This window comes from Urocampus carinirostris, unplaced genomic scaffold (assembly GCF_059441175.1).
Source record: "Urocampus carinirostris isolate Australia breed hairy pipefish unplaced genomic scaffold, RoL_Ucar_1.0 HiC_scaffold_32, whole genome shotgun sequence".
Classification (NCBI taxonomy): Eukaryota; Metazoa; Chordata; class Actinopteri; order Syngnathiformes; family Syngnathidae; genus Urocampus; species Urocampus carinirostris.
In genome coordinates this window covers 235,297-262,416 of record NW_028283139.1, presented here as the reverse complement: position 1 = coordinate 262,416, position 27,120 = coordinate 235,297, and the positions used below count along the sequence as shown (strand labels likewise).

General features: G+C 44.3%; 1 protein-coding gene and 1 pseudogene across 3 annotated transcripts in view; both read right to left on the bottom strand.

The window, feature by feature from the left end:
* The window catches only part of LOC148345713 (uncharacterized), a 74,660-nt gene that overhangs the window by 4,955 nt on the left and 42,585 nt on the right, over positions 1–27,120 (bottom strand). For all 3 annotated transcript variants that reach the window (XM_088325853.1, XM_088325852.1, XM_088325854.1), the window contains exons 2-3: positions 13,530–13,690; positions 108–290 (exon numbers count right to left, since the gene is read on the bottom strand). In XM_088325853.1, coding sequence (XP_088181979.1) covers positions 108–290; positions 13,530–13,690 — 344 coding nt within the window. The remainder of the gene's footprint in view (positions 1–107; positions 291–13,529; positions 13,691–27,120) is intronic.
* LOC148345714 (uncharacterized) lies at positions 9,293–13,517 on the bottom strand (annotated as a pseudogene).

The following is a 27,120-nucleotide window of genomic DNA, read 5'->3' as shown; positions in this document are numbered from 1 at the left end:
GGGGTCTGAAACAGCTATTTAATGTATCAAAGCAGTATGCACCCAATGTTCAAAAGAACAATTTCACTGTTCAACTGAATCAAAGTGTGAATTGTGATCATACTTACATGATCAATATCTCGAAAGCATGGATATGCCTTCAATATTTTTGCCGGTCTGTCTTGTTTCCTTATTGTGTCCGAATCAATGAAGGCCCTCTTCCCCTCAAACTCAAGGTCAAGAAGTTGTGCCACATCAGCTCTGTTCTGTTTGGTATTGCGATATGGCCATGCGGCTGTCCTGCCTACATTCTAAAAAGGTAAAAGAAAATATCACAACACAGTTGAGGTCAAAATTATTTGCTTCTTGCTAATGTTATTCATGCTATTGTTTCTACTGGAACAAAGACAAAATGTCCACTACAGCTAATGAAGACATTCATTAATATTACTTGATTAGAAACAGGAAAAGGCAAACATTACAAGGTCAACATTTTCACCCCCCTGTAAAACAATAGTATTTATGAGAGTTTTGTGGTGCCTGGCCTTGTCCTTTTCTGCTTTTTCTTGTTTCTGTTCAGCCCACCAGTTGAAAATTTCAATAAAAGCTGGAGATGTTGTCTGTGCCCTCCTAAAAGAAGTAGAACTATGTGCAGTGCTGATTTATCTTGTATTTTGTGTAATTTCAATGAATGGGTCTACTCCATTGTGAATGCTACATTTTGTTTTATAAAATTACAGAGAGCATCAGCTTGTTTTGCTGGAGTGCTGGTTATGACTTGGGGGTCCCCTTCACTTTCTGGGCTGCTGATGGTGCTACTGCAGCTTGGGGAGACAATGAAAGTGAAAATGCTGGAGTCAAAATCCCCCTCATCTTTTCTCTGTGGCGCCAAACTCAAGGCGTCTCTTTTTTTCCCCTTGCCGGTGTAGCCCCCTGCGTTTTGCGTGGAGTCCTGATGTTTTGCAAAAGCAGGATATGCATGTGTGGATACTGTATATGAATTTATGTTCATGCTGAACAAAGAGAGAAACTGTGTAACATGTAATCCTGGTCGCTTAGATTAGTACAGGGCTCTTGTCGTAATGTTGACTAGTTTTAACGTTATATATTATAGTTAACAGTTTAAATCAACGACCATTTTGTAAGGGGTTAGCTCAATTCCATAGTTAACGGTTTAAATCAACGACCGTTTATTAAGGGGTTAGCTTAAAACTTGAGCTCACCCCTTACAAAATGGTCATTGATTTAAACCGTTAACTACGCATAAATACCGTTAAGAATCATATTTTACTTTTAATCACATTGTTTCTTGTTAAATGTTAAGACAATACAAACCTTTTAATTGTAAAAGTATTTTCACTTCTCTCCAAGTCAAAATACCGAATGGAGTTCGTCGAACGTTGAGGTAGTGTGAGCGAGTCCAAGTATTTCCGAATAAATGGGCGGAACCATATAAAGGAACGCAATATACAATTATTAAACAAAATCTATGAACTATCTCAGGGAAAAAATATAGTGTTCTCATTTATAAATATTAAATTTGTGTTTCGAAGTAAAGACTATCCAGTTTTAGTTAGGACACTGTACGGGTCAGCCACTTGCATTGTAAATGGCATCCCTATTTTTTTGATATGGAATTATCCAGCGCGAAAAAGGCGGAAACTAAGCATCAGCTTGTTTTGCTGGAGTGCTGGTTATGACTTGGGGGTCCCCTTCACTTTCTGGGCTGCTGATGGTGCTACTTCAGATTGGGGAGACAATGACAGTGAAAGTGCTGGAGTCAAAATCCCCCTCATCTTCTTTCTCTGTGATGCCAAACTCAAGGCGTCTCTTTTTTTCCCCTTGCTGGTGTAGCCCCCTGCGTTTTGCATGGAGTCCTGATGTTTTGCAAAATCAGAATATGCATGTCTGGATACTGTATATGAATTTATATTCATGCTGAACAAAGAGAGAAACTGTGTAACATGTAATCCTGGTCGCTTAGATTAGTACAGGCTCTTGTCGTAATGTGGACTAGTTTTAACGTTATATATTATAGTTAACAGTTTAAATCAATGACCATTTTGTAAGGGGTTAGCTCAATTCCTTAGTTAACGGTTTAAATCAACGACCGTTTTTTAAGGGGTTAGCTTAAAACTCGAGCTAACCCCTTACAAAACGATCATTGATTTAAACCGTTAACTTTGCATAAATACCGTTAAGTATAATATTTTATTTTTAATCACATTGTTTCTTGTTAAATGTTAAGACAATACAAACCTTTTAATTGTAAAAGTGTTTTCACTTCTCTCGAAGTCAAAATACCGAATGGAGTTCGTCGAACGTTGGGGTTGTATAAGCGAGTCCAAGTAGGTCTGAATAAATGGGCGGAACCATATAAAGGAACGCAATATACAATTATTAAACAAAATCTATGAACTATCTCAGGGGAAAAATATAGTGTTCTCATTTATAAATATTACATTTGTGTTTCGAAGTAAAGACTATCCAGTTTTAGTTAGAACACTGTACGGGTCAGTCACTTGCATTGAAAATGGCATCCCTATTGTTTTGATATAAAATTCTCCAGCGCGAAAAAGGCGGAAACTAGCACCTAACGTGTGCAACACCATCAACAGAGGACAAAGACTAGGAACCTTCCCGTGGTGTCCTGCGAAGGGCTCTCTCCAGGGGGAGCCTTACGAATCCAACTCAGTCCACTCAGACTCGCTCTTTCTTTCTTTCTTGGTCCTCTCTCCTTCTTTGTCTCTCCTTTTCTCTCTTCCCCCTTTACACTCTTGTCTCTCATTTTCTCTATCCCTCTCTTTCCTACTCTCTCCCCACCTCTCTCACTCTCTTTTCCCCCTTTTTGCGTTTTACTCTGTCTGTCTTTCTCTCTTTCTATCTGTCCCTCTCTTTCTCTCTCTTCTACTCTCCTCTCTCTGTTCTTCTTAGGGCGGGCGACTTCGAGAGCAATCCTGGCCTCCAGTCCAAATGCCAGTGGTGCTTTCGAACCATTCACTCCGACCACACCCCAATCACCTGTGCTATCTGCCCAAGGGGCTTCCATAAATCATGCACCGCCCTGTCCGAACGTACTAAGGACTTTAGAGGCTTCGTCTGCTTGGTTTGCTTGGGTCGCACCCCGTCAGGCCTGGCGGCACAGGACAGTTGCAGCCCCCTCTCCTTCGGAGAACTACGGAGCCTCCCTCGAGCGAGTCTGGCGCTACTATGGATTACCTTATGCGCCTTGAGTGACTTAACGACGACGACACCATCAACACAACCAAACTCGATTTGATTAGAGTACAGTGGGACCTCGCTACTTACTTACTACTACTCGCGGTTTGACGTTCGCGGGTTCAGAGCTTCGCGGGTCTAAAAAAATAATACAAATTATATTTGTATATATATATATATATATATATATATATATATATATATATATATATATATATATATATATCTCATCTCATCTCATTAGCCGTACCGCTTATCCTCATTAGGGTCGCGGGGGGGCTGGAGCCCATCCCAGCCATCTCCGGGCAGTGGGCAGGGGTCACCCTGAACTGGTTGCCAGCCAATCGCAGGGCACACGGGGACAGACATCTCACTCGCTCTTTTCACACCTAGGGACAATTTGGACCAATTCACATGAAATGCATGTTTTTGGAATGTGGGAGGAAAACGGAGTCCGCAGAGGAAACCCACGCAAGCAGGGGGAGAACATACAAACTCCGCACAGGAAGTCTGGAGCTGGATTTGAACCCACGCAGGAGGTTCCCATGACTTGAACTGTGCCGCACATGCGCTAACCACTGCCCCACCGTGCTTTATATATATAAAGCATATATGTACAGTGCATCCGGAAAGTATTCACAGTGCTTCACTTTTTCCACATTTTGTTATGTTACAGCCTCATTCCAAATTGTATTAATTTAATCTCTTATCTCAAAATTCTACACAAAATACTCCATTATGACAATGTGAAAAAGTTTTTTTTTGAATTTATTAAAAATAGAAAAACTAAGAAATCATATTTACATAAGCATTCACAGCCTTTGCTTAATACTTTGTTGATCCACCTTTGGCAGCAAATACAGTCTCAAGCTCAGTCAGGTTGGATGGGAGACGTTTGTGCACAGCCATTATCAGATCTCTCCAGAGATGTTCGATCGGATTCAAGTCTGGACTCTGGCTGGGCCACTCCAGGACATTCACGGAGTGGTTCTGAAGCCAATCTTTTGAGATCTTGGCTGTGTGCTTTGGGTCGTTGTCCTGCTGAAAAATGAACCTTCGCCCCAGCCTGAGGTCAAGAGCGCTCTGGAGCAGGTTTTCATCCAGAATATCTCTATATGCATTCATTTTTCCTTCTACCCTGACTAGTCTGCCAGTTCCTGCTGCTGAAAAACATCCCCACAGCATGATGCTGCCACCACCATGCTTCACTGTAGGGATGGTATTGGCCTGGTGATGAGCGGTGCCTGGTTTCCTCCAAACATGGCGCCTGGCATTCACACCAAAGAGTTCAATCTTTGTCTCATCAGACCAGACAATTTTGTTTCCCATGGTCCGAGAGTCATTCAGGTGCTTTTTGGCAAATTCCAGACGGGCTTCCATGTTTCTTTTACTAAAGAGTGGCTTTCGTCTGGCAACTCTACCATACAGGCCTGATTGGTGGATTGCTGCAGAGATGGTTGTCCATCTGGAAGGCTCTCCTCTCTCCACAGAGGAACGCTGGAGCTCTGACAGAGTGACCATCGGGTTCTTGGTCACCTCCCTGACTAAGGCCCTTCTTCCCCGATCGCTCAGTTTAGAAAGGCCGGCCAGCTCTAGGAAGAGTCCTGGTGGTTCCAAATGTCTTTCATTTACAAAAAATGGAGGCCACTGTGCTCATTGGGACCTTCAAAGCATCAGAATTTTTTTTGTATCCCTCCCCAGATTTGTGCCTCAGGACAATCCTGTCTCGCAGGTCTACAGACAGTTCTTTTGACTTCATGCTTGGTGTTTGTGCTCTGACATGCACACTCAACTGTGGGACCTTATATAGACAGGTGTGTGCCTTTCCAAATCATGTCCAATCAACTGAATTTACTGCAGGTGGACTCCAATTAAGCTGTAGAAAGATCTCAAGGATGATCAGTCGAAAAAAGATGCACCTGAGCTCAATTTTGAGCTTCATGGCAAAGGCTGTGAATACTTATGTAAATGTGATTTCTGAGATTTCTATTTTTAAAAAATTCAAAAAAAGTTTTAAAAAAAAGTTTTGTGTAGAATTTTTAGATAAGAGATTAAATTAATACAATTTGGAATGAGGCTGTAACATAACAAAATGTGGAAAAAGTGAAGCGTTGTGCATACTTTCCGGATGCACTGTATTTATATATACCGTATTTTCCGCACTATAAGGCGCACCGGGTTATAGGGTGCACCCCGAAAAAATAGTTTTTGGTCCTATTTTTGAGATACATAAGACGCACCCGATTATAAGGCGCTACAATGGGAACGTGGACAAAACAGTCAGATAGTTCAGTCCAACTTATTACCCCCTTAATATTCCCAAAGCTTGCAAAGACGCAAATACGTGTCGAGAACACGTGCGGATGCTGTGTCCGTACGATGTCACTCAAATGCATCGTTCCATCATTCAGAAGGTTAAAGTCTTGGGATTCAAGAAATGCCAACCATTCCCTAGTTTATATTTTCTTTTTCACTCGCAACTTTACTGTGCATATGACAATAAACACTTGGAATTGAGTTTAATTTAAAAATAGACACTCTATTCCATCCATTATCTGCACCGCTTATCACAGAAAAATCTAGTTCAGTCTGAAACAAGATATATAGCCGGAGTAGCTCACCGAAGTCGTTGTGTTCATGATAATGTGCAGCCGTGGTCCTCTTATATCCGTGAATGTAGTAAATCCAGAATAAAATATTTACAAATACAGTATAGTAAAAAATGCTTTCTGTATGCCGTCAGCCACGTGCTATACAAATTCATCTTTTTCGGCCAAATGCAGGCTTTGTTCAGCCGTGAAAGCCAATGCCAGCCTGTAAATGATAAAAAGGATCCGCCTCTTGACCTCCGAATAACTTTAGCCAATAGTGATCGATTCAACTGATGATTGACGCATCTTTTTTGGCCAATTGCAGGCTTTGTTTTTCCGTTTAAGCCAATGCTAGCCTGTAAATGATAAAAAGGATCCGCCCCTAGACCTCCGAATAACTTTGGCCAATAGTGATCGATTCAAATGACGATTGACACATTGGTTAGCCAATGAAACGCCGGTAAATAAATCTCAGCATACACCGCGGACTACTTGATGTTCGGGGGAAAACTAGTTGGCGGCTGCAAGTTAGTTGCAAGACTTTGCGAACTAATATTGATCAATAAATAAGGCGCACTGTATTATAAGGCGCATGGTCAGCTTTAAAAAAAAATAAAGGCTTAAATGTCTATTCTTAACACATCGTGCCTTATAGTGCGGAAAATAAGGTATACATATATATATATATATATATATATATATATATGCGCGGCAAGTCATGGGAACCTCCTGCGTGGGTTCAAATCCAGCTCCAGACTTCCTGTGCGGAGTTTGTATATTCTCCCACTGCTTGCGTGGGTTTCCTCCGGGCACTCCGGTTTCCTCCCACATTCCAAAAACATGCATTTCAGGTGAATTGGCCAGTCCAAATTGTCCCTAGGTGTGAATGAGCGAGTGAGATGTCTGTCCCCCCGTGTATATCTATATATATATATCTATATATCTATATATCTATCTATATATATATATCTATATATATATATATATATATATATATATATATATATATATATGTATATATATATATATTTTTTTTTTAAAGCATTTCTGAAGGGGCGTCGCTACTTCGTGGTTCCACGTTCGCAGGTTCAGAGCTTTGCAGGTCTAAAAAATAATAATAAAATAAAATAATAAAAAAATATATATATTATTTTATTTTTATTTTTTCAAGCATTTTGGAAGGGGCGTCGCTACTTCGCGGATTTTCAATTTTTGGGGGTGGTTTTGGTCCCCATTAACCGCAATAACTAAATAATAATACTTTCATCATCACGGATTCAAAAGACACGCTTCTTACTTTTAGGTTTGATAAATAATATTTTTGTTGTAGATTCATCTTTATTTTGTTGCGAATATCAAATATATGATACATTGGATTTCATTCGAGATTTATTGTCTTATGAAATCGCTGTACCAAATGCTGCCCTGGCAACAGAGTTCATAGATTTGGAGAAATTAGCTGATTACACTGCATACCACTTTGCACCATTTAATGAAAAGATATACGTTTTTAGAAAATATGACTTAACTGGTGTGCTCTTGAATTCGAGTGTTTAAAATGACACATTATGAACGGCAGAAATTGTGCTCATTTATGCATGACTTTACATTTTGACAAACACTAAATATATTTGATATTTGGACTGAGGTTTGTGGGGGCTATCTGTATGAGCAAGGCCTAGCTGGCTCCGGACTTTGGACGCAGAATTAAATGTGATTCTATGCAATTTTAACATGTTCGTTCTATGTTGCCACTTTGTGCATGTGATTGGCAAGATATTTGTGTGTGTTTAGCCCCTGCCAAGCGGATACAATGTAAATATGTGAAAAAACCATGTGGTGAAATGCAGAGCTGGGGATTAAGATGGAAACTGCATGAGTGCTGTTGTGCCTACAAGCCAATCAAACTTAAGGACCTCTTACACAAATCTCCTGATTATTTTTTTTTTAACATTATATTGGTGTTTTGATGGGTATGTCATGTTGGATGAAGGCGTCTACCAAACATGTAACCATAGCTATAACTTAAAGTAGTTGAGGTATTCCCCACAGTGTTTTGAGAAAAGTTCATGCTTTGTTATTGTTAATGGTCGACTAAATTGATAAAATCATGTTTAAGTTTAGTGACATTTACAGACTAGACATTGTTTCCCACATTGCTTTATAGTTAAGGCTACACCTGCTACCTTAACTGGCTAATGTCTATTCTTAAAACATCGTACCAAGAGTAAAAGGTTTAATATTGAACACTAAATTGTCCATCCATCCACCCATCTTCTACCGCTTTGTCCCTTTCGGGGTCACGGGTGGGAGGGCTGGAGCCTATCCCATTTACCTCGGGCGTAAGGCAGGGTACACCCTGGTTGAGTCGCCACCTCATCACATGGCTAACACAAACAAACAACCATTCACACTGCGACACTGAATTGTACCTGAGTAAATGAATACATATGATGATTCATAAAATCAATTCTTACATTATCTCAATGAGTTGGGTTCCATTCTTAAAACAAGTTGATGTGAGTCTTGAAACAAGTAAAAAATATCCTTAAGCTGAGTTGTTAATATGCCTCTAGGCTATCTCTTCGACAATTTAAGATACATTTGCTTACAATTACTTGAATAATATAAGTTAGTTGGCACAATATTAATTTTCTTGAAACAAGTGATAGTATCTTAACTATCTTCAGCCTGAATAAGTAAATAAGTCCCAAAAAATTGTGATCAGATAAATACACTGAATTCAAGTAAATTACACTAGTCCATACTTTCAATTTTTGCAGTGAACATGAGACCATTGGCATAATTTGTAAATATGAAGTCATTAAAATATTGCCTTTACCAAAAAATTTTAGCATGAAAAAGTTAGCATTTAGCCGTTAGCATCACTTTTTAAAATGTACCTGTTAGCATAACTCATTAACATGAGGCCATTAGCATAAGTTGTAAATATGAAGTCGTTAAAATGTAGCCAAAATTACCAAAAAATTTTACTATGAAGAAGTTAGCATTGCCGACAGTGTTTACAGCTAGCTTGCGCTAATACTTGGGCTGGCTGTGCCAGCCTAACCCATTGCTGGCAGTGTTTACAGCTAGCTTGAGCGAATACTTGGGCTGGCTTAGCCAGCCCAACTTGTCACCAACAGTTTTTACTGCTAGCATTAGTAAGCATAGCATCAACCTCTCATCGCTAATACTTGGGCTGGCAACTGATCACCAACAGTGTTTACAGCTAGCTTGCGCTAATGTTGTGGCTGGCTATGCCAGCCCAACACTTTGCTAGCGGCGCACATAGTTAGCATCCTCTCGCTAGCATCCACTCTTTGGAATTCACCATTTACCCATGGTTAAAGGAAATTTGGGTCGGGCCACCCTGGACAGTCCCTGCTTACTATGACTACCGTCTGGAAAAGCCCTCGTTTCCATGACTACCCATAGAAATGAATGGGCCCATGTATTACGGATGGGAGAATTTCAAAACCCATTATTCCGGATGGGGACTCCTATCGCTGTGAATAGACACACAACAAGAGTCCCGGTCGGGCCGAAATTTTTGATATATGAATCGATGGGGTATTCTAAAAGCTCTGGGAGGAGTTCCCCGTTAAAAGTCGGCGGAAGAAGATAGATATAATAATAATATCTCGGAGGATTATAATAGTTGCAAGCACAACTACATTGCCCTGTGCTTACAGCACTTGGCAATGTAATCGTGCCTTGCTGAAGCAATCAAAACTAATTACCTGATCTTAAACCAACATGCGGGCAAGGAACAACTCAAAACCTCAGCGTGAGGAAAAAGAGAAACCTTGAGATGGGACCTCACAAGTGGTAATCCCCCTTTCAGGATGACCAGGGTGAATTAGATTTAGCATTACAGTACACAAACATAGTGAACACTAGGTAACATGTTGAAAATTTGTCCGGAAAGTGCATGACAGCAACGACGCCCCCAGCCTGTAAATTAGTCCAGAAAGTCTATGACGGCCACGACGCAGCTTCCCATCTCTGCCAGCTGGTCAATGCAGGCGTTGACATGCTTCAGGTCAAACGCTGGTCCACTGACTCATCTCAAATCGTCCTTCTCCTTCGTATCACCACCAGCCAGGCAGTCGGAAAAAGACAGGACAGTACAGAATATGAGGTGGGCATCAATCATAAGCTTTGGAAAAGAAGTGTGTCTTAAGCCTTGATTTAAAAACTTCCATTGAGGTTGCAGATCTTATCTCCGGAGGCAGGGCATTCAATAGCACCGAGGCCCGGATGGAGAACGCTCTCAAGCCTGCAGACTTCTTGGCTCTCGGAGTCACAAGTAAACCGGCATTTTCCGAGAGGAGACTCCGTGCAGGAACATAGGGGGAAATCAAATCAGATAAGAGGGTGCAAGTCCATGCAAACATTTGTATGTTAATAAGAGGACCTTAAAGTCACATCTTAAGTGGACTGGGAGCCAGTGTAAGTTGGCCAATACAGGAGTAATATGCTCAAACTTTTTCGTCTTAGTCAAAAGTCTAGCTGCCGCATTCTGAACCTAGACATGGGGAGACCAGAAAGCAATACATTACAGCAGGGGTCGGGAACCTATGGCTCACGAGCCATATATGGCTCTTTCTATGAGTATCTGTGGCTCAGAGACAAATTTGATTGCATGCAAAATTTCTCCATCTTGCTTAAAACTTGAGTTGTCTATCCTATTCTGATACACGCAAAGCCAAACCAAAGCTAAATAACAGGATATTACTTTGCAGTATATATAGGGCACGTTTTTCACTACAATTTACAGTCAAGTAACACACAAAAAAAGGGGGAAAAAAAACTCGTTTTGGTTTTACAACGCTAAAGAATCCTTCATATAAAAGTTCACTATATAATCTGTGTTCAGTGTTCAGATACCTTATGATGAATCCACAGAACTGTAAATACGCTAAAACACCGGAAGAGAACTTAGTCATTTGATTGGGTGAGTGGGAGGGATGGGTGGAGCTATGCAAAAAGTGCAAGCACTCCCTCCCATCTCTCGCCCTACGCTGTCTGCGCCAAAAGTGAGCTCATCAGGCTCCCTATTTGCAGAATGTTGTGACGTTTTTACACAATAACTGCTTGCATCTGGTTTTGAAACCAATATATATGAAAAAAAGGGTCAAAAGGAGTTTAACCGATCTTGAGTAATTGCAAGAAAGAGACAAGTGGTATGTTTGTTGATTTTGGGACAGGGGCTCTGGCATTATTCTCTTTTCATAATTTTTATCAAATCATCAAAAATAAATGTGCTGAAGACTAAGCTTTTGTCTGGGGTGCGGGTTTAGCAATTTAGTACATTTGTCTCATAATATATGGCGTGGCTCTTTCCCAAAATAAAATTAATATTTTTTGCTTTTATGGCTCTTTGAGTCAAAAAGGTTCCCGACCCCTGCATTACAGTCATCAAGCCGAGAAGTAATAAAAGCATGAATTAAAACCTCTGCATCTGATTTGGACAGCATCAAACGAATCTTCGCAATATTACGGAGGTGGTAGAAAACTATTCTAGTAATATTTTTCACGTGTGACTGAAACGACGGATTAGGATCAAATATAACACCTAGATTTTTGACCCGAGTCACTATGGGTGATATTACATTTGTCTAGGTTCAGGGCAGTGTTTGAAAAAAAAACTCACAACAGTGAGCTGGACCAATAATCGACATTTCAGTTTTTTTCTCGGTTAAGGCGCAAAAAAATAAGTGACATCCATCTTTGAATCTCAGTAAGGCAAGCCTCCAGATTTTGAAAATTTAACTGTCCAATTGTCTCCAGTGGCACATACAGTTGAGTGCCATCTGCATAGAAATGGAAACTAAGATTATACTTGCAGATAATGTCACCAAGTGGTGTTCCACAGGGGACATCAGAGTGTTTAGAGGTCAGATTGCCTTAGTTAACACGTTGCATCCTGTCTGACAGGTCGGACCTAAAACACCAGAGTACAGTTCCTGAGATACCAATGCATTCCAGACGAACAAGCAATATGTTGTGGTCGACAGTATCAAAAGCAGCACTGAGATCCAGTAGCAGTAACATTGATGAGGCACCGGAATATATTGCTAAAAGGAGATCATTGGTTACTTTAGCCAGGGCTGTCTCAGAAGAGTGATTTGCCCTAAATGCTGACTGGCCAGTTCAAAAGAGGGTATTTTCTGACACAAAGTCATTTAGCTGCTGTGCAACGACCTTTTCAAGTAAAAATGGCAGATTTGACACTGGCCTATAATTACCTAGGCTTTCTGGATCAAGGTTAGGTTGCTTAAGCAAGGGTTTAATGACGGCAGACTTGAAAGCTAAAGGAATAATACCCAAGGATAGCGATATATTAATAATATTTTAAACTGATGGTCCTAAGATCCCAAACAGATCCTTCACCAATGAAACTGGAAACGGATCAAGCAGGCAAGTAGTTTGTTTGGCCCTACTAACCATCTGTGTTAGACTATCAAAGGACAAATCTTTGAAACTGGAGAATGTTTCTAAACAACCGCCGACACATTCCTTTCTTAACACCTCCACATTTTTGAGGTAGGATGAGGTTGTAGAGCGTACATTTAAAATTTCATTCCTAATGAGTTGAATATTTCTATTAAAACATTCCATAAAGTCATCAGCAGAATAAGTAGAGCTATTTGGGTTAAGTTGTTGTCTGGAAGGTTTCGCAATTGTGACAAACAAAAATTTCAGATTACTCTTATGTATAACGATAATCTTAGAGAAAAACGATGCTTTAGCTGAGGCAAGAGCTACTTTATATTTCAGCAAGCTGTCACACCAGGCCAGTCGGAAGACCTCCAGCTTTGTAGTGCGTCAATTTCGTTTAAGTTTCCTGCAACCTTGTTTGAGTGACCTGGTTTCTTCAGTAAACCAAGGTGTATGCTTCTTAGGTCGAAATGTATGCCTTAGGGGCGCCACAGAAACAAGAACATTAACCAAAGCAGTATTAAAGTTGTTTGTGAGTGAGTCAACAGACCCAGTGTACGAAGGGAAGGCTGCAGTTACCGTAGGTAATAGTTCTTTTAAAGTTAATCCCATTGCAGGGCGGATATTGCGACTGCTAAAACCTAAATTTTCCTTATTACTGTAAACATTGAACAGCACCTCTCACTTAACAAGATCGTGATCAGAGATGGCATTAGGATAAGGTAACACTGTAACATTTGAGGCTACTACGCCCCGGGTCAGAACAAGATCTAGAGTGTTCCCATCTTTATGAGTGGGCACATCAACTATTTGATTGAAACCAAATGTATCAATCAGTGACTTAAAAGAATTTGCAAGTGAATTTGATTTTATGTGAACATTAAAATCACCAATAATTACAACATTGTCCGCATAAGTTACTAACAGTTCCGAAAATTCATCCAAAAAATTTAAGTATGGTCAGGGTGGGCGATACACAACAACTACATAAATTGGTGTTGACATAAAAGACCTCATAACAAGTGCTTAAAACGTTTTAATAACAGTAGGGGTACCAGGAGTAAATTTCAACTTACTTTCCGACAAAGTTAGAGGGAGAAGCCTCATTTAACACTACAAACTCATTTGGTTTTAACCAGGTCTCACAAGGGCCAACAAGTTTATGATTGTTTTCATTAATAAGGTCGTTGACAAGTAAAGCTTTGGAGGCTAGTGATCTAATATTCAGAAGGCCAAGCTTCAGCACTGTGGACTGAGCTGAGCACTTTCCCGAGTTTTGAACCTTATGGTTACCTTGGTGGTAACCTCCACAGGATTATACTGCCAGTCCTGCGTCTTGTGCTTTGCATGGCGGCAGATGCGGCCCGAATTCCATACCACAGGAATATTGTTGACAGGTGGAGTAGCAGGATGACTAGTGGTAGAAAATAATGTTATTTCTTCTCCCTCCTCACCTAACAAGGGAAAATCAGAGGTAAGAAGCACAGAAGAAGATGCTATTGAACACAGTACAGTTCAGGGTGTGTGGTGCAGGCAATGGAACGCTCTAAACTACAAAAACTATGTGAATCTAGCATAGCGCTAGTTAGCCCTAGCAATACAGACTCCACACCCGTGATCACAGGTTCACTCAGGTTCATCACCTGTGACCTGGCCTGCACTAGTGTACCCTGTCATGGAAGGCTTAAACAGTAATATATTTTTAGAAAGAGTGAGAGCACCTTCCCAGTTAGGGTGAAGGCCGTTTCTCCTAAGCAGGTCAGGTCGGCCCCAGAAAGCAGGCCAGTTATCCACATACCTAAATCCCTGCTGACTACAGAAACTTGCCAGCCACCGGTTTAGTGAGACTAGTCTGCTAAACCTCTCATCATTGCCTCTCGCAGGCAAGGGGCCAGAGACAATTACAGATGCAGAGTCATCTTTCTGGCGAGATTACAGGTCCTAGCAATATTTTCCTTTGTAATCTCAGATTGCCTCATTTTAGTATCATTAGAGCCGACGTGAATGACTATATCGGTGTAGCTAGCCCTGTCCTGGTGTCTAGATTTGCATGTCAGCTCCCTCAAATTAGCCTCAATGTCGGGTGCTCTGGCCCCAGATATACACATAATTGTGGCTGGGGTGCTAATCTTTATGTTACGGGTGATGGAGTCACCTATAACTAGGGTGCGGGCTCCAGTAGACCGGGGTGGAGTGGGACTAGCTAGGGGGCTGAACTTATTATGTGACTGGATTGGCTACCCTCGATTAGCATGCCGTTTAGGGCTAATGCTAACCGGACTAGCAGGTTCGCTACAACCCACGCTAGCAGTGGTGTCCGCGGCACCTAACATTTTCCTTTTAAACTGCTCTAGCTCAGGGACACGTCCCTCTAGAAGGGCTATTTTGTGTCTGTCTGTCCGTCAATCTTTGTATATGTCTGTCAATCTATGTGCCTGTCCATCCGTCCGTCCGTCTGTCCGTCTGTCCATCTGTCTTTCTATCTGTCTGTCTTTCTATCTGTCTGTCTAGCAGCCAGCCAGCCAGCCAGCCAGCCAGCCAGTCTATCCATCTATCTACATACACATATGGAGCACTTATAAACTTAAATAAAATATTTTACCTCAAAAGTGCTAAATGTTGGTCTTTTTGGTCAAATATTTTTTCAGTACAAATTGCTTGGACAAAAAAAAAAGGGAACATTTTGGACGGAACTCAGAAATGGAAAGGGAAATCTTTGTGTCATTTTAAGCCCGAGACAAAATGATTGCGGAGTGTCTTTGCTGTGATAGTGTGATTCTTAGCTCCTACAGTTTTTTTAAACTATTTTAGGGGATTGGCCTAAATGTGAGCGTATATCAGACCTGGGCACTCCGGTCCTGGAGGGGCATACGTCCTGCCAGATTTTGAAGTTTGCTCTTCTTTAACTCAGGTGATACAAATTATAACCTCGTTAGCAAGCTAGCAAGTGCTCGTTAACGATACTGGTGATTGGAATCCCCTGTATTGGATCAGAGAAACCTCAAAAATCATGCAGAACATATGGCCCTCCAGGACCGGAGTGCCCAGGTCTGGCGTACATTGACGTTGGTGAATTTTTCATCTGCGTTAACAAACGCATTTTGTAGAATACGATCGCACTTTATTGTTTGAATAAACACGTTATATAGACTAGGATCTCCCAATTGTTATGATTAGCTCACTTTATTTTTTAAAATAGCGTATTATATAGAATACGATCGCTTTTGTCGGAAGTGTACATTTACAATTGTAACTTTTGCATCCGCGTTGACGGACGCAATTTGTAGAATACAATAGCGCTTTATTGTTTAAATAAACGCGTTATATTGACAAGGATCTCCCAATTGTTATAATTAGCTCGCTTTATTGTTTTAATAAGCGTTTTATATAGAATACGATCGCTTTTGTTGGAAGCGCAGCAGAATGCGCGTTCACGCGAAGGGGGGGAGGAATTTGCACAGGAGTCGGATTTGGGCACAACAACTGCCGCCTACTTAATGAGTGCCCTCCGGTGGCGTTTTTTCGGCAATGCAGCTACCATTGGAAATACATCCAGCCGTTGAAAATGAACGGAAGCCGATTTAATGACTGTCTCCAGTGGCGTTTTTGCGGCAATGCAGCTACCATTGGAAATACAATGAGCCGTTGGATATGAACAGCCACCGATTTAATGAGTGCCCTCCGGTGGCGTTTTTGGGAGAATGCAACTACCATTGGAAATACTTCGTGCCGTTGGAAATGAACCGCCGCCGATTTAATGAGTGCTCTCCGGTGGCGTTTTGGGGGCAATGAAGCCACCATTGGAAATATGTCAAGCTGTTCGAAATGAACAGCCGCCGATTTAATGAGTGCCCTCCGGTGGCGTTCTTGCGGCAATTTAGCTACCATTGGAAATACATCGAGCTGTTCGAAATGAACAGCCCCCGATTTAATGAGTGCCCTCCGGTGGCGTTCATGCGGCAATGCACTTACCATTGGAAATACATCGAGCCGTTGGAAATGAACGGCCGCCGATTTAATGAGTGCCCACCGGTGGCGTTTTTGCGGCAATTAAGTCACCATTGGAAATACGTCAAGCTGTTCGAAATGAACAGCTGCCGATTTAATGAGTTCCCTCCGGTGGCGTTTTTGCGGCAATGCAGCTACCATTGGAAATACATCCAGCCGTTGAAAATGAACGGAAGCCGATTTAATGACTGTCTCCGGTGGCGTTTTTGCGGCAATGCAGCTACCATTGGAAATACAATGAGCCGTTGGATATGAACAGCCACCGATTTAATGAATGCCCTCCGGTGGCGTCTTTGGGGCAATGCAACTACCATTGGAAATACTTCGTGCCGTTGGAAATGAACGGCCGCCGAATAAATGTGTGCCCTCGGTGGCGTTTTTGAGGAAATGCAGCTACCAATGGAAATACAATGAGCTGTTGGAAATGAACGTCCGCCGATTTAATGAAATCCCTCCGGTGGCGTTTTTGGGGCAATGAAGCCACCATTGGAAATACGTCAAGCTGTTCGAAATGAACAGCCGCCGATTTAATGAGTGCCCTCCGGTGGCATTCTTGCAGCAATGCACTTAGCATTGGAAATACATCGAGCCGTTGGAAATGAATAGCCGCCGATTTAATGAGATCCCTCCGGTCGCTTTTTGCGGCAATGCAACAACCATTGGAAATACATCAAGCTGTTGGAAATGAACGGCAGCCGATTTAATGAATGTCTCCGCTTGCGTTTTTGCAGCAATGCAGCTACCATTGGAAATACAATGAATCATTGGAAATGAACGGTCACCAATTTAATGAGTTCCCTCCAGTAGCGTTTTTGGGGCAATGCAGCACCCATTGGAACTACATCGAGCCGTTGGAAATGAACGGCAGCCGATTTAATGAGTGTCTCCGGTTGCGTTTTTGCAGCAATGCAGCTACCATTGGAAATACAATGAGCAGTTGGAAATGAACGGCCGCCTATTTAATGAATGCCCTCGATGGCGTTTTTGCAGCAAGGCAGCTACCATTGGAAATACATCCGCCCATTGGAAATGAACAGCCGCCGATTTAATGAGTACCCTCCGGTGGCGTTTTTGCAGCAATGCAGCTACCATTGGAAATACATCAAGCCGTTCGAAATGAACAGCCGCAGATTTAATGAGCGCCCAGTTGGCGTATTTGCGGCAATGCAACTACCATTGGAACTACATCCAGCCGTTGGAAATGAACGGCCGCCGATTAAAAGGTGTGCCCTCCAGTGGCATTTTTGCGGCAATGCAGCTACCGTTGGAAATACATCCAGCCATTCGAAATGAACGGCCGCTGATTTAATGAGTGCCCTCCGGTGGCGTTTTTGCGGCAATGCAGCTAAAATACATCCAGCTGTTCGAAATGAACAGCCGCCGATTTAATGAGTGCCCTCCGGTGGCATTCTTGCAGCAATGCACTTAGCATTGGAAATACATCGAGCCGTTGGAAATGAACGGCCGCCGATTTAATGAGATCCCTCCGGTCGCTTTTTGCGGCAATGCAACTACCATTGGAAATAGAATAGAATAGAATAGAACATACCTTTATTGTCATTGCTACAAATGGGCTAACAAATACATCAAGCTGTTGGAAATGAACAGCAGCCGATTTAATGAGTGTCTCCGGTTGCGTTTTTGCAGCAATGCAGCTACCATTGGAAATACAATGAGTCATTGGAAATGAACGGTCGCCAATTTAACGAGTTCCCTCCAGTGGCGTTTTTGGGGCAATGCAGCACCCATTGGAACTACATCGAGCCGTTGGAAATGAACGGCAGCCGATTTAATGAGTGTCTCCGGTTGCGTGTTTGCAGCAATGCAGCTACCATTGGAAATACAATGAGAAGTTGGAAATGAACGGCCGCCTATTTAATGAATGCCCTCGATGGCGTTTTTGCAGCAAGGCAGCTACCATTGGAAATACATCCGCCCATTGGAAATGAACAGCCGCCGATTTAATGAGTACCCTCCGGTGGCGTTTTTGCAGCAATGCAGCTACCATTGGAAATACATCAAGCCGTTCGAAATGAACAGCGCCCAGGTGGCGTTTTTGCGGCAATGCAACTACCATTGGAAATACATCCAGCCGTTGGAAATGAACGGCAACCGATTTAATGTGTCCCCTCAGTTGGCGTTTTTGTGGCAATGCATCTACCATTGGAAAGACATTGAGCCGTTGGAAATTAACGGCCACCGATTTAATGAGTGCCCTCCGGTGGCATTTTTGCGGCAATGCAGCTACCATTGGAAATACATCCAGCCGTTGGAAATGAACAGCCGCCGATTTAATGAGTGCCCTCCGGTGGCATTTTTGCGGTGTTGTGGAAAATAGACTTGCATTTGTAGAATAGAGTTGCTTACATTTAGAAATGTAGAAAGACTTGCTTACATTGCTTACAGTAGTGAGGGAATGTTGACATCATTCGAGAAGATCCTTGGCAAGACAGTTGAGTTTCCCTAAAAGGGCATGAGACCTGCAAGGCCCTTCTTCAAGGACTCTCTGAGCAAACTGAGGCGAACAACATGTCCTAATAAGGGTACGACAGCATCTTCCTTGTTGATTACTGAGGACTAGGGCCGCTTATGGGTTGTACTCAAACTGAAGCTATAAAAGCATTGTTATGTCTGGAGTTCTCTGAGTTCTTTTGGGATGACGAAATAAAAGGCTCCCCCTCATGGCTGGTTTCCGATGTACTTAATTCAATCACGAAAGAAGACTTAAAAGATTATCGAACCTACATTTTCTCCTACAGCGGCAATGAAGCTAGCATTGGTAATACATCCAGCCGTTCGAAATGAACGGCTGCCGATTTAACGAATGCCCTCCGGTGGCGTTTTTGCGGCAATGCAGCTACCATTGGAAATACATCCAGCCGTTCGAAATGAATGGCCGCTGACTTAAAGAGTGCCCTCCAGTGGCGTTGTTGGGGCAATGCAGCTACCATTGAAAATACATTGAGCCGTTGGAAATGAACGGCCACCGATTTAATGAGTTCCCTCCGGTGGCGTTTTTGCGGCAATGCAGCTACCCATCGGAAATACATTGAATTGTTGGAAATGAACGCCTGCCAATTCAATGAGTGCCCTCCGGTGGCGTTTTTGCGGCAATTCAGCCAGCATTGGAAATACATCGAGCCATTCAAAATGAAGGGCCACCGATTTAATGACTGCCCCCCGGTGGCGTTTTAGCGGCAATGCAGCTACCATTGGAAATACATCGAACCTTTGGAAATGAAAGGCGGCCGATTTAAAGAGTGCCCTCTGGTGGCGTTTTTGCGGCAATGCAGCTACCATTGGAAAAACATTGAGCCGTTGGAAATGAACGGCCGCCAATTTAATGAATGCCCTCGGTGGCGTTTTTGCGGGAATGCAGCTAACATTGGAAATACATTCAGCCGTTGGAAATGAAGGCCCACCGATTTAATGAGAACCCTCCGGTGGCGTTTTTGCGGCAATGCAGCTACCATTGAAAATACATCCAGCCAATCGAAATGAACGGCTGCCGATTTAATGAATGCCCTTCGGTGGCGTTTTTGCCGCAATGCATCTACCATTGGAAATACATGCAGCTGTTCGAAATGAATGGCCGCTGACTTAAAGAGTGCCCTCCGGTGGCGTTGTTGGGGCAATGCAGCTACCATTGGAAATACATCCAGCCGTTCGAAATGAATGGCCGCTGACTTAAAGAGTGCCCTCCAGTGGCGTTGTTGGGGAAATGCAGCTACCATTGAAAATACATTGAGCCGTTGGAAATGAACGGCCGCCAATTTAATGAGTTCCCTCCGGTGGCGTTTTTGCGGCAATGCTGCTACGATTGGGAATACATTGAATTGTTGGAAATGAACGCCTGCCAATTCAATGAGTGCCCTCGGTGGCGTTTTTGCAGCAATTCAGCCACCATAGGAAATATATCCAGCCATTCAAAATGAACGGCCGCCAATTTAATGAGTGCCCCTCGGTGGCGTTTTTTGCAGCAATGCAGCTACCGTTGGAAACACATTGAGCCGTTGGAAATGAACGGCTGCCAATTTAGAAATGCCCTTGGTGGCGTTTTTGCGGCAATGCAGCTAACATTGGAAATACATTCAGCCGTTGGAAATGAACGGCCACCGATTTATGAGTGCCCTCCGGTGGCGTTTTTGCGGCAATGCAGCTAGCATTGGAAATCCATCCAGCCGTTCGAAATGAACGGCCGCCGATTTAATGAGAACCCTCCGGTGGCGTTTTTGCGGCAATGCAGCTACCATTGAAAATACATCCAGCCGTTCGAAATGAATGGCATCTGACTTAAAGAGTGCCCTCCGGTGGCATTGTTGGGGCAATGCAGCTACCATTGAAAATACATTGAGCCGTTGGTAATGAACAGCCGCCGATTTAATGAGTGCACTCAGTTGGGGATTTTCGGCACTGCAACTGCCATTGGAAATACATTGAGCCGTTGGAAATTAACGGCCACCGATTTAATGAATGCCCTCCGGTGGCATTTTTGCAGCAATGCAGCTACCATTGGAAATACATCCAGCCGTTTGAAACCGAACAGCCGCCTATTTAATGAGTGCCCTCCAATGGCGTTTTTGCGGCAATACAGCTACCATTGGAAATACATCCAGCTGTTGGAAATTAACGGCCGACGATTTAATGAGTGCCCTCCGGTGGCGTTTTTGCGGCAATGAAGCTACCATTAAAAAATACATTGAGCCGTTGGAAATGAACGGCCGCCGACTTATGAGCTCCCTCAGGTGGCGTTTTAGCGGCAATGCAGCTACCATTGGAAAAACATCCAGCCATTCGAAATGAAGGGCCACCGATTTAATGAGTTCCCTCAGTTGGCGTTTTTGCGGCAATGCAGCTACCATTGGAAATACATTCAGCCGTTGGAAATTAACGGCCACCGATTTAATGAGTTCCCTCCGGTGGCGTTTTTGCGGCAATGCAGCTACCATTGGAAGTACATCCCGCCGCTCAAAATGATCGCCCGCCGATTTAATGAGTGCCCTCCGGTGGCGTTTTGCGGCAATCCAGGAACGTTTCCTCAGCACAACCAACACCAGGGATATGTGGAAAGGCATTCAGGCCATCACCAGTTACAAGTCAACCACCGCCCCAGTGCAGAACACTAGCATGGACTTTCTGAATGACCTCAACAAATTCTTTGGAAGGTTCGAGGCACAAAACGGCACCCCTGCAGCGAAAGCGGTTCCAAATCAGGACGAAAGAGCACTCCACCTGGACTCATCTGACGTGAGGAAGACCCTGAGAAGGGTCAACACAAGGAAGGCTCCAGGCCCGGACAACATTCCGGGGCGGGTACTTAGGGAGTGCGCCGATCAGCTGGCTTGTGTACTAACAGACATTTTCAACACCTCGCTAGACCAAGCCAAAGTACCATCATGCTTCAAATTTGCCAACATCATCCCAGTGCCAAAGAAACCCCAGATCTTATCACTCAACGATTACCGGCCCGTTGCACTGACTCCTATCATAATGAAGTGCTTTGAGAGACTGGTTAAAGAGCACATCACCTCCAGTCTCCCCTCCTCATTCGACCCCTTTCAGTTTGCCTACAGGACAAACCGCTCCACCAGGGATGCCATCTCCTCTGCGCTTCACCTGAGCCTGACACATCTAGAGGAGAAGAACACCCATGTGCGGATGCTGTTCCTGGACTTCAGTTCAGCATTCAACACCATCATCCCACAACATCTGGTTGACAAAATGAGACTCCTGGGTTTCAACACCCCCCTGCGGAACTGGCTGCTGGACTTCTGTGACAGACCCCAATCAGTGCGGATAGGTCAGAACAGTTCAGATGTCATCTACCTCAGCACGGGCTCCCCCCAAGGCTGCGTCCTAAGCCCCTTGCTGTTCACCTTGATGACACACGACTGCGTCCCTAGGTCCGCCACAAACCACATCGTGAAGTATGCTGACGACACAACAGTGGTGGGCCTCATCAGGGATGACAACGATCTGGCCTACAGAGAGGAGGTGGAGCAGTTGGTGGGCTGGTGCAGGGACAACAGCCTGGTCCTGAATGTCGACAAAACTAAAGAGATCATTGTCGACTTTAGGAAAAACCAGCCCAACCATGCCCCACTTTGCATCAACAACAAGGCTGTGGAGGTTGTCAGCAGTATCAAGTTCCTAGGGGTGCACATTACAAACAAACTCACCTGGTCCGTAAACACTGCATCACTGGTTAAGAGGGCACAGCAGCGCCTGTACTTCCTGCGGAGGATGAGGAGAGCCCACCTGCCCCCACCCTCCCTCATTACATTCTACAGGGGCACCATAGAGAGTATCCTGACCAACTGTATCTCTGTGTGGTGTGGAGGCTGCAGCGCTACCGACTGGGGTAGTGTGAGGAGGGTAACGAGGACAGCAGAGAAAATAATCGGGACTACACTTCCCTCCATTCAGGACATTGGCCAGAAGCACTGCCTATCCCATGCAAAAAACATTACCGGGGACCCCTCTCACCCCCATCATGGACTGTTCACTCTGCTAGCCTCTGGGAAGAGGTACTGCAGTGTGCGGTGCAGGACCACCAGGCTCCGCAATAGTCTAGTCCCCCTGGCCATTAGACTGTTAAATGGTCAATCTAACATATAGTTAACTTAAATCTAAACGGCGGCTAATCTGACTTTTGCACTACTGGCAGTTTTTTTTATAGCTTGCCACTCCTTGCACATTGCTCTCTGCACTATTGTAATTACAGCGTTATTGTTACAGTGTTAATGTTACTGTGTACCTGACTTGTTAACCTGACTGCCCATTTTGCACATCGGGTTAGCTACTCTTCTTGCACTATCGGCACTATGGTAAAATACTACACGTAGCCAAAATACAATACAACATTATTTATATCTGTACATTCAAGGAAACTGTGGGGGTCAGATGCATCGACATTTCGTTCTGTATACACGTGTACTAGAATGACAATAAAGTAGATCTGAATCTGAATCTGAATCTGAATTGGAAATACATCCTGCCGTTGGAAGTGAACAACCGCTGATTTAATGAGTGCCCTTAGGTGGTGTTTTTGCGGCAATGCAGCTACGACTGGAAGTACATCCCGCCGTTCGAAATGAACAACCGCCGATTTAATGAGTGCAATCCGGTGGCGTTTTGCGGCATTGCAGCTACCATTGGAATTGCATCCAGCCATTGGAAATGAACAACCTCAAATTTAATGAGTGCCCTCCGGTGGCATTTTGCGGCAATGCAGCTACCAACTGAAATACATCCAGCCGTTCGAAATGAACGGCAGCCAATTGAATGAGTGCCCCCCGGTGGCGTTTTTGCGGCAATTATGCCACCATTGGAAATACATCCAGCCATTCAAAATAAACGGCCGCCGATTTAATGAGTGCCCCCCGGTGGCGTTGTTGCTGCAATGCAGCTACCATTGGAAACACATTGAGCCGTTCGAAAAGAACGGCGACCGATTTAATGAGTGCCCTGAGGTGGCGTCTTTGCGGCAATGCAGCTACCATTGGAAATACATCCAGCCATTCGAAATGAACGGCCGCCAATTTAATGAGTGCCCTCAGTTTGCGTTTTTGCAGCAATGCAGCTACCATTGGAAATACATTGAGCCGTTGGAAATTACCGGCCACCGATTTAATGAGTGCCCTCCGGTGAAGTTTTTGCGGCAATGCAGCTACCATTGGAAGTACATCCCGCCGCTTGAAATGAACGCCCGCCGATTTAATGAGCTCCCTCCGGTGGCGTTTTGGCGGCAATGCAGCTACCATTGGAAGTACATCCCGCCGTTCGAAATGAACAACCGCCGATTTAATGAGTGCCCTCCGGTGGCATTAAGCGGCAATGCAGCTACCAACTGAAATACCTCCAGCCGTTTAAATGAACGGCAGCCAATTGAATGAGAGCCCCCTGGTGGCATTTTTGTGGCAATGCAGCTACCATTGGAAACACATTGAGCCGTTCGAAAAGAAAGGCGACCGATTTAATGAGTGCCCTCAGGTGGCGTCTTTGCGGCAATGCAGCTACCATGGAAATACATCCAGCCATTCGAAATCAACGGCCACCAATTTAATGAGTGCCCTCAGTTTGCGTTTTTGCGGCAATGCAGCTACCCTTGGAAATACATTGAGCCGTTGGAAATCAACGGCCACCGATTTAATGAGTGCCCTCCGGTGGCGTTTTTGCGGCAATGCAGCTACCATTGGAAGTACATCCCGCCGCTTGAAATGAACGCCCGCCGATTTAATGAGTGCCCTCCGGTGGCGTTTTTGCGGCAATGCAGCTACCATTGGAAGTACATCCCGCCGTTCGAAATGAACAACCGCCGATTTAATGAGTGCCCTCCGGTGGCATTATGCGGCAATGCAGCTACCAACTGAAATACCTCCAGCCGTTCGGAATGAACGGCAGCCAATTGAATGAGTGCCCCCTGGTGGCATTTTTGTGGCAATGCAGTTACCATTGGAAATACATTGAGCCGTTGGAAATGAACGCCCACCGATTTAATGACTGCTCTCTGGTGGCGTTTTTGCGGCAATGCAGCTACCATTGGAAATACATCCAGCCATTGGAAATGAACAACCTCCAATTTAATGAGTGCCCTCCGGTGGCATTTTGCGGCAATGCAGCTACCAACTGAAATACATCCAGCCGTTCGAAATGAACGGCAGCCAATTGAATGAGTGCCCCCCGGTGGCGTTTTTGTGGCAATGCAGCTACCATTGGAAATACATTGAGTCGTTGGAAATGACCGGCCGCCGATTTAATGAGTTCCCTCCGGTGGCGTTTTTGCGGCAATGCAGATACCATTGGAAATACATTGAATTGTTGGAAATGAACGCCTGCCTATTTAATGAGTGCCCTCAGTGGCGTTTTTGCGGCAATTCAGCCACCATTGGAAATACATCCAGCCATTCAAAATAAACGGCCGCCGATTTAATGAGTGTCCCCCGGTGGCGTCTTTGCGGCAATGCAGCTACCATTGGAAATACATCCAGCCATTCGAAATGAACGGCCGCCAATTTAATGAGTGCCCTCAGTTTGCGTTTTTGCAGCAATGCAGCTACCATTGGAAATACATTGAGCCGTTGGAAATTACCGGCCACCGATTTAATGAGTGCCCTCCGGTGAAGTTTTTGCGGCAATGCAGCTACCATTGGAAGTACATCCCGCTGCTTGAAATGAACGCCCGCCGATTTAATGAGTGCCCTCCGGTGGCGTTTTTGCGGCAATGCAGCTACCATAGGAAGTACATCCCGCCGTTCGAAATGAACAACCGCCGATTTAATGAGTGCCCTCCGGTGGCATTAAGCGGCAATGCAGCTACCAACTGAAATACCTCCAGCCGTTTAAATGAACGGCAGCCAATTGAATGAGAGCCCCCTGGTGGCATTTTTGTGGCAATGCAGCTACCATTGGAAACACATTGAGCCGTTCGAAAAGAAAGGCGACCGATTTAATGAGTGCCCTCAGGTGGCGTCTTTGCGGCAATGCAGCTACCATGGAAATACATCCAGCCATTCGAAATGAACGGCCACCAATTTAATGAGTGCCCTCAGTTTGCGTTTTTGCGGCAATGCAGCTACCCTTGGAAATACATTGAGCCATCGGAAATCAACGGCCACCGATTTAATGAGTGCCCTCCGGTGGCGTTTTTGCGGCAATGCAGCTACCATTGGAAGTACATCCCGCCGCTTGAAATGAACGCCCGCCGATTTAATGAGTGCCCTCCGGTGGCGTTTTTGCGGCAATGCAGCTACGATTGGAAGTACATCCAGCCGTTCGAAATGAACAACCGCCGATTTAATGAGTGCCCTCCGGTGGCATTATGCGGCAATGCAGCTACCAACTGAAATACCTCCAGCCGTTCGGAATGAACGGCAGCCAATTGAATGAGTGCCCCCTGGTGGCATTTTTGTGGCAATGCAGTTACCATTGGAAATACATTGAGCCGTTGGAAATGAACGCCCACCGATTTAATGACTGCTCTGTGGTGGCGTTTTTGCGGCAATGCAGCTACCATTGGAAATACATCCAGCCATTGGAAATGAACAACCTCCAATTTAATGAGTGCCCTCCGGTGGCATTTTGCGGCAATGCAGCTACCAACTGAAATACATCCAGCCGTTCGAAATGAACGGCAGCCAATTGAATGAGTGCCCCCCGGTGGCGTTTTTGTGGCAATGCAGCTACCATTGGAAATACATTGAGTCGTTGGAAATGACCGGCCGCCGATTTAATGAGTTCCCTCCGGTGGCGTTTTTGCGGCAATGCAGATACCATTGGAAATACATTGAATTGTTGGAAATGAACGCCTGCCTATTTAATGAGTGCCCTCAGTGGCGTTTTTGCGGCAATTCAGCCACCATTGGAAATACATCCAGCCATTCAAAATAAACGGCCGCCGATTTAATGAGTGTCCCCCGGTGGCGTCTTTGCGGCAATGCAGCTACCATTGGAAATACATCCAGCCATTCGAAATGAACGGCCGCCAATTTAATGAGTGCCCTCAGTTTGCGTTTTTTGCAGCAATGCAGCTACCATTGGAAATACATTGAGCTGTTGGAAATTACCGGCCACCGATTTAATGAGTGCCCTCCGGTGACGTTTTTGCGGCAATGCAGCTACCATTGGAAGTACATCCCGCCGCTTGAAATGAACGCCCGCCGATTTAATGAGTGCCCTCCGGTGGCGTTTTTGCGGCAATGCAGCTACCATTGGAAGTACATCCCGCCGTTCGAAATGAACAACCGCCGATTTAATGAGTGCCCTCCGGTGGCATTAAGCGGCAATGCAGCTACCAACTGAAATACCTCCAGCCGTTTAAATGAACGGCAGCCAATTGAATGAGAGCCCCCTGGTGGCTTTTTTGTGGCAATGCAGC